Source organism: Phoca vitulina, unplaced genomic scaffold, assembly GCF_004348235.1.
Source record: "Phoca vitulina isolate PV1807 unplaced genomic scaffold, GSC_HSeal_1.0 scaffold1, whole genome shotgun sequence".
NCBI classification, from domain to species: domain Eukaryota; kingdom Metazoa; phylum Chordata; class Mammalia; order Carnivora; family Phocidae; genus Phoca; species Phoca vitulina.
In genome coordinates this window covers 44,232,728-44,241,519 of record NW_022589704.1, presented here as the reverse complement: position 1 = coordinate 44,241,519, position 8,792 = coordinate 44,232,728, and the positions used below count along the sequence as shown (strand labels likewise).

General features: G+C 41.7%; 1 protein-coding gene across 1 annotated transcript in view; it reads left to right on the top strand.

Moving 5' to 3' along the window:
• Positions 1–1,851: 1,851 nt before the first annotated feature.
• The window catches only part of ANKAR (ankyrin and armadillo repeat containing), a 75,776-nt gene continuing 68,835 nt past the window's right edge, over positions 1,852–8,792 (top strand). The window contains exons 1-2 of the mRNA XM_032406198.1: positions 1,852–1,946; positions 4,092–4,726. Of these exons, the coding sequence (XP_032262089.1) occupies positions 4,126–4,726 (601 nt within the window). The 5' untranslated portion in view covers positions 1,852–1,946; positions 4,092–4,125. The remainder of the gene's footprint in view (positions 1,947–4,091; positions 4,727–8,792) is intronic.

The following is an 8,792-nucleotide window of genomic DNA, read 5'->3' as shown; positions in this document are numbered from 1 at the left end:
TAATGTGGTATTAAGGTTCATTACATGAATTTTTACTTAGCTATATAACTCAATATAACCCATTTAGTCAAATTAACCCTGGAGAAAAAGAGATAATACTTGAAAGAACAACTTGGATGTTTGAAGCTGTGATACTAACATTACTTTGAGCTCTTACATGGTAATGTCCCACCGCCAACACTAAAAGAGGAAAGCAGGTTTTACCGACCCTTCTCTTGGTAGCTACACGCAGAAATAACTCAGTTTCTTGTTGTTGGGAGCCTGGCTGAAACAGGGCTGTTTGACAGATGAGAGAACTACGGTTTAGAGAAGCTAAACAGTTTGCTTGAGGTTCACACTCCTGAGCAACACTTGTTACTTCTGTTACATCTCTTTAGGCAGCTAATTTTCCCACTCAGAGCTTCTGATGATTTTAAGCGTTCTCCTGTCCCCAAAATCTCTAGCCTCCTCTCCTTGCCTCATTCTCAGCTCATGACCTGGGCTTTTCACAGAGAATCAGTCATCAGGACAAGAAATGCCTACACTTTCCAACACCAGAACTTCTTTTTTTTGTTTGTTTTTTTAAGATTTTATTTATTTATTTGACAGAGAGACACAGCGAGAGGAGGAACACAAGCAGGGGGAGTGGGAGAGGGAGAAGCAGGCTTCCCCGCCGAGCTGGGAGCCCGACGTGGGCCTCGATCCCAGGACCCTGGGATCATGCCCTGAGCCAAAGGCAGACGTTAACGACTGAGCCACCCAGGCACCCTCCAACAACTGTCAAAAGGCTGTGTCTCCACCTGTTCTCTGTATCCCAACCCTTCTTGCCTTATAGGAATCTTAGACTCCTCTCTCCTGTATCTTCAGCCTCTTTGTAGGATCCTTCCTATCATCATTTAGTGTTCTGGTCTAACCAATTTAGAATGCACATACCTGGTTCTGTATCTTCCTCTGCTTATCATCTCTTGCCTCCCATCCACACTCACCCTCTGCACCTTTATGTCTCAACTCCACTCTGGCCTGACATCCACCCACATTAGTCAGCTGTGACAACCATACCAAGGTCACTGGGGTCTATCCCCAATTAGGAATGACACCCTTTCTGGACATGGACATACTTTGATTCTTTTATTTTTTTATTTTTTATTTTTTTAAAGATTTATTTATTTGACAGAGAGAGATACAGTGAGAGAGGGAACACAAGCAGGGGGAGTGGGAGAGGGAGAAGCAGGCTTCCCGCTGAGCAGGGAGCCTGATGCGGGGCTCGATCCCAGGACCCTGGGATCATGACCTGAGCCGAAGGCAGACGCTTAACGACTGAGCCACCCAGGCGCCCCTAACCACTTTCTTTTTTAAACACCACCCACATTCAATGTTGCCACCTCATTATTTCTCAGATCCATCCACAGCCCTGCATCTCCACTGCCACACACTCTAGCCTGTACCTAGCATCTACTGCCACCAACCTAGCCCAAACCTTTAGAATAAAGTTCAAAATCATTAACTCAGCAACCCGGGTGATTAGGCCCTCACCTGCCTCTATGGCCTAATTTTGTGCCCATCGTCTTTCTAGTTCTTTAGGCAAGGTTTTGTTTGGTTTCTCAAAAAGTTCAACTTCCTTCTCAACTGGATTCTTCATCACCTGTTGTTGCCTATCCCTGGAAAGCTATTTCTCCAACTCTGCTTGCATAGCCCTTTGTCATCTTCCAGGCTCAGTTTAAAGTATCACTTCCTCCGGGCAGCCTTTCCCAGCCCCTGGTCTCCGTTTGATTTCTTTCGTGCGCTGTCATTACATCTCATATTTATCACCCTGTTTAAATATAATTGTATGACTATCTGTGTAACTATAAGCACCTTGAGCTAATGTGTCTGTCCTGTTCTCCAAGGTCTCCAAGTTCCGGGACACAGTGCTTGGCTCATAATAAGCGTTCGATAAATATTTGCTGAGTGGAAGAATAATGATGCAGGTGGGATTCCAACTCAGGAACATGGCGCCTTCGCCTCTGCCACTCTGGATTTGCGTTTTCGTAGAGGAAAGTCGTGAAAGTGAAAAGTGATGGGGAAGCACAGTGCTCAGAGCATGAGGCGGGATTGAGGGGAGCTCCGGGAGGGGCTGGGAGACCTCTCGGAAAATTCAGCAGGGCCAAGCGAGCGCCACGCCGGCCGGAAGCACTGCCCGCGGGCGCACAGGGGCGCCCCCTTGCGGCGCGGCAGAGCTGTCCTCGCCCGAGGACCCAGGGCTTCCGCGCGTGCGGGTTCCGGCCAGAGGCGGAGGGCTCCCAGGGGGGCCGCGCAATCGCGCGGGGCGAGCGGGCCTTCCCCGGCGGTCCCTGCAGGAGAGTCCCTCTCAGATCCTACCTGCAGAGGCTCCCCCTTGACCTTGCCCACCAGAGGCTCCTGAAGGTGAGAAGCCATTCAGGGCGACGGCTGTCCCCGGTTCCCACGAATATTCTGGGGACCAGAGTGGACGCAGCTTCCTTCTCCTGGACAAGAAAACAATCATTCCAAAGTAGGTTTCTTCCCTTCCCTGTCCTTTCCCCTCTTTCGTGTCCATGTGGGCGTAGGTCTTGGACCAGACCTGGGTTGGTTCCGATTCTTTAGGTGTGAAACCATAGGCACGTTCTGTAACCTTCCTAGTCTCCATCTCTGCGTCTACACAGTGGGGATACCAACTCCTACCTCGAAGAGTTGGCTTCTTCAAGTGTCCTGTCCGAACTAGCAGCATCAGCATCACCTCTAACTTTTCAGAAATGCAAATTACCCAGCTCACCCCAACAGACTGAATCAGAAACTCTTAAGCAGGGTCCATCAGTGTTTTAACAAGCTCTAGGTGATTTCGATGCAGGGCAAATGTTAAGAATCACTGTATGAGAGGCGCCAATTAAATGAAATAAGTAAAATATTATGTATAAAGAGCTGGGCAAATAGTAGACGCCCAAAAAATAGTGGTTATGATCATTTTTATTCCAAGAACAGAAAGGCATTTAGTTACATAGAAACAGAAAGTTAAATAGGCTCCTTTTCTTTTAAGCAGGTCTTTATTTTCTTGCTTTAAAAAAACTAAAAACAAAATAAACATATACAAAAAGGCTTCTCCAACAAAAAAGAATAGGTATGCAACAGTACCTTCCCTATAAACATTTCTTTTTGACATACTTCTTAGTATCTTTTGACTTTTGAAAAGCAGAACATGATTAATGTTTAAAGATTTCACTTTTTAAATTGTTTTAATTCAAATCTCAACTTTCTTATGGTGTAATTAGTTTAAGACTGAAAATCGTAATAGAACTGCCATACGGTCCAGCAGTTCCACGTCTGGGATTTTACCTGAAGAAAATGAAAACATTAACTCAAAAAGATATATGCAACTCCATCTTCATTGCAGCATTATTTACAATAGTTTAGATATGGAAACAACCTAAGCATCCATCAACAGATGAATGGACAAAGAAAATGTGGTTAAATGTATACAATGGAATATTCAGCCATAAACAAGAATGAAATCTTGCTATTTGCAACTACACGGATGGAACTTTAGGGCATTATGCTAAATGAAATAAGACAGACAAATACTGTATGATCTCACTTATATGTAGAGTTAAAAAAAACACACACACACACAAGCTCATAAATACAGGGAACAGATTGGTGGTGGCCAGAGGAGGGGGTTGGGGGGTTGGGGAAGCTGGAAGGGAGTCAAAAGTACAAACCTCCAGTTATAAAATAAGTCATGGGGATGTAATGTATAGCATGGCAACTATAGTTAGTAATACTGCACTGCATTTTGAAAAGTTGCTGAGAGAGCAAATCTTAAAAGTAGGTATCACAAAAAAACAATTTTGTAGCTATGTATGGTGATGATGTTAGCTAGACTTATTGTGATCATTTCAAAATATATACAAATATTTAATCATTGTGTTGTAGACCTCAAACTAATGTTTATGACAATTACACCTCAATTGTTAAAAATGTTATTAAAAAAAGATTGAAAACTATCATGGTTGACCATGAAACAACCTAATACAGATAAAGCTACAGATTTATTTGAGAAATCCAGCTTCATTACCATGACAAATTTCATTGCCTGTCTTTTCCTTTATGGTTTATTGCAGAAACTTCAGAAAGGCCACCTACAATTAGTAAGAAATGTTAAGATTACCCAAAAAAGGATTACCTAGACTTGATCAAATTCAAGATGAAGAAACCTACCTGGAAAATTTAGCAGTACAGAGAAATGCTTCTGCTTTTTTTGAAAAATATGACCGGAGTGAAGTACAAGAGTTGCTAACTACTGCCCTAGTCAGCTGGTTGTCTGCCAAAGATGACGTCCGCTCTCAACTGGACCTCCCATGTGGAATTATGACTCAAATGAATAATGTAGGTTTCTCCACTGCCATCCTGCTGACTCCTGTGGACCCTACTGCCCTCTTAGACTATAGAGAAGTCCATCAAATCATAAGGGAGTTGGCTGTTGGAATTTATTGCTTAAATCAAATTCCCTCAATCAGTTTAGAAGCTAACTATGATCAGAGTTCTTCTTGTCAATTACCACCAGCTTATTATGATACCAGAATTGGGCAAATTCTGATCAATATTGACTACATGCTGAAAGCACTGTGGCATGGAATATACATGCCCAAAGAGAAACGCGCCAGATTCTCTGAATTGTGGCGTACTATCATGGACATTGATCCAGATGGAAAGCCTCAAACATATAAAGATATTTTTGCAGAGTTTAGTTCTGCAGGTAAGAGAATCTAACATGCTTTATTTTTATTGGAAGCCATCTTATTATTTAAAAGTAATTTATCTTTGTCTCAGTTGGAGTTTTCAGTTTATACTCCTTGTCTTACAGAGCCTAAGTAGGAAAATCAGTAATAGAGCCAAGAGTAGAATTCGAGTGCACTGAGAAAAATCTCCAAACTTGGAAACGAAATGACTGCCAGGTTGGCTAGTCATCTACATTTTATAAACCTCAAAAATGAATGATAGGAGAATTGAAGTTAAGGATAGATGTGCATCAGCAATCTAAGCTTTGGTATTTTAGTAGCATTTGGTTTAATAAGTATTTGTTCTTGGTTCACCTAACTTTTAAGTTCCTTCCTTCTTAGGGCCATATTTCTCTAAAGCCTGTATATTCACAACAGATACCACTAAATCCTGGTGCATCTCCCCAATATATGTAAATGTTTTATTGAGCTATTAAAAAAAAAAAATCCCCTAAGTTCCTTTGTAGTAGGCCAAGTGGAATGGGGAGTAAATTGGGAAATGAGTGGTTCAGTGTTCCCAACTGCTTTCATTGATTAAATATATCTAATCATTTTCTAAATAGATTTCACAGTTTGTGGGCACAGGCTTGAAAATAAGTCTCAATTCTGGTAAAAAATGTGTTAGAATTTCACTTGAAGGAGCACAGCAATAGATTTTACATAGATTTTAATCTCGCCTGAAACTAAAAAAGGATGACAGTTTGTCCTTCGGGAATGAAATGTCACTCAGACATTTCCTTTCTTGGCTATTCTGAGAACAGATCTGTTGATTTGTGTATTGCATGTAAATTGGCTGCACTTTAAGGGGGTTGATATTCAATATATAGTATTTTCAATTTTTATTCAGTTTTTTATACATAATCTTAATAAGTTTCTGCATAACCTCACTAAGGATGAAAAGGATTAATATTCTCCCCTAATTAGCCAGATTTCCCCTGGCTAAATAAAACTAATAACAGAACCTCTTAATGGTAGATCAGGTGGAAATGAACCACTTTTTATCTGAATTGTACATGTAACTGGGGAGAAAATTACCTGAAAACAACTTCAGTTTGTCAATGTAAGTCTGGTTACTAAAGCAAATACCTTGAAAACAAAATCATGGTTTCTTAGCTTCTCAATAAGATGTGGAAGAATTGTGATCTTTTGAATATTTAATACAGTTAATATGGTAAGGTAGTTTCATGGAGTTGTTTCATTGTTTTCTTATTTTTTTCCTTCTCTGTCATTGATAGCTAAGTCAAAAATTATACACACACATACAAAATGTACATATATGTGTTCATAAAGGGCACTAGTTTGATTTATTCATTTTACAAATTTTCACTGAGTTTTTATTTCTAGCTAAGACACAAAAATAAGCCTGATGTTAAGAACAAGTTAGCAAAAAAAAAAAAAAAAAAAGAACAAGTTAGCAGTAAGCTTATATAAAAGCTCCATGAAAAAAAGCCCCTTACCTGCCTTGTTTATCCGTGTATGTTTTGTGCCTAAGACAGTCCCTGACACGAAGTAGGCATCAACTAATATTTGTTAAATTGAGTTAAATTAATTGAATTGAATTACACCCCTCTCTTTTTTAAAGATTTATGTATTTATTTGAGAGAGAAGAAGCATGAGCCTGGGGTGGGGGGCGAGGCAGAGGGAGAAGCAGACTCCCCACTGAATGAGGAGCCTGACGTGCCAGCTCCATCCCACGACCCCGCGGTCATGACCTGAGCTGAAATCAAGAGTCGGCTGCTTATCCGACTGAGCCACTCAGGCGCCCCGAATGACACCCCTTGAGGGGATTTCTACCATTACCAGTTGATCAGGTTGGAAATTAAGTCTAACAGGGATGTTCCAAAGGGATTTAATAATTGTGAACCGAGGGAGCAGCTCCTCAGCAAACATGTCCAGTCAGGGTGATGTTTAGGTACAATGGCTACAATTGGGCAGTTATTCCCGACCACGACCTTCAGTAATACACGTCACCGAACACTCCTGAATCTTGGTTAGGACCTGAACCACAGAAGTGTGTGTTTGCTACCTATACTATTTAGTGTATCTGCGGCTGGACTGCTGTGAAGTTCAAGTACCTGAGAATAAGATTTGCTTGATGACAGTCAGCAGCCTGATTCACTTGCTTTGGGTTGGGTTTTCAGATATGTTGCCTTAGTGTACCAGCAAGCAGTACAGTCTCTTGAAGACAGTACTTCTGTGTCTCAAGGGTAGTTTAGATAGCTAATAGCTCTCATTTGCATGCAGGGTAATCAACTTCTGTTGAGAACAGGCCCCGAGTGTAGTGAGTATAAGGCAGAAATTCTCCTCTGGGAGAGAATTACTCGATCTGTGATGTTGATGGAGTAAAAGCTAATGCCACCTGGCTAAGTGCAGAGCACCATAGGATTGGAGGGTCAGTAGCTTCTAAAAGATTATAGCTGGAACTGGAACTAACAAATCCTTTCTTGTTGTCCAGGTCCTTGAGGTGATAAGGTTGAAGAAATGCAAAGTATTGCCAGTAATATCTAGTGAATTCCATTCATTTCTGTGTTCCCTTGACAGTTCCCTCTTAAAGGACACTAACATTGTGGCATTATGTAGATGCATTATTGAAGAGAATATGGCACAGCCAGAGTCTTAAAAACATGTTAGTGTTTGCCCAGAAGTACTATCATTACTGGTAGTTTAGGACCTCCAAGGCTAGCTCAGGTAATATAAATAAAATATAGCTAAATTAAGATGTCCTTTTGGTAGATGATGACTCTTCTATCCTGGAAGTTGTCGAGTGATCCATTGGCTGATCATTGGAAGACAGCAGGAAACACTGCACAAGCCAGATGATGTCTCTCTTTAATCAAATTGGCCAAAATGTATCTGGAAAACTAAGCTGCATGGTTTGCCCTTCCTGACCGAGATGATGGCAGGAGATTTGAGCTCCATGGAAATTAAGGATCAGCAGGAATTGATAGTGGTTTCCAATGATGTTTGAGACTTGAAAATCCTGACAAAAATTGGGTTTGCTTTTCTTCCCTTTTTACAAAGATTACTCGGAACCATCATTCCCACCTGGTATTTGTCAAGCCAGGCAAAGGCCAGAGTTGAGAGATTTGACTGGTAAGGAAACAACATGCCCTTTTTAGATTCAGATAATTTTTTCCCCAGTTACATGTACAATTCAGATAAAAGTGGTTCATTTCCACCTGATTTACCACTAAATATGCTTCAATGGTATAGTGCAAACAATAGTGAATGACCAAGCAGAACACACACAAGACATGTATGGGGGAAACTCATAGAAGCAGGAACAGGTATGGGTTCCCCATCATGTACCACATTCGAAGCATCACTGTGAAATCTTGCAGGGCCAAGTGTCGGACTTGGGGACAGGAACCCAGACTCAGGCTGTGAGGCTTTTATGCTGCATGACCAAGGAAACACCAGGTCAGAGGCCAGATACAAGAGCAATGTGTATTAGCCTAGGTTACCCCCAAATTAGAGCCTGAAATGAGGGCTAAAGTCAGGGTAGTTTATGGGAAATGACTCCAAGGAACAGAAGTGAGGGACAGGAAAAGTGAATAGAAAAGGAGGGAACATCAATCCAAGGATGCGCTGCTGAGTTTTCACCCCTTGGGCCATAGAGGTCCATTTTGTAGGGACTCTCTGAGGAGTCCCATAGAATACATTTCAGAGTTGTCAGCCCAAGGGAAGAAGAGGGCAGTATGGATCCCCTGGCTCCTCTTCTCTATTGGTCAATGCCCTCACACTCTAGATTTGTTCATGCATCAGAATGACTGGATGGGTTCCATCAAAAGTCTAACACAGCAGTGGTAGGGAAGTCCCAGGGCAAAAATAAGAACCGTGTGGTGCATCAGAAGCAAAGCACATTCAGGTTATGTCTTTGTGAAGCTGGTCAATGCAACAACAGCTGGAGTGAAAAATACAGTCTAGGAGGAAGTGAGGTAAAGAACAAAAGGTGTCTGATATACAGTGTGACTCATGGAAACTTGGCTCCAGCCCTATCCTCCTCAGTGTTTGAGGTAGAGAAGGAATACCACTCCTCCACTG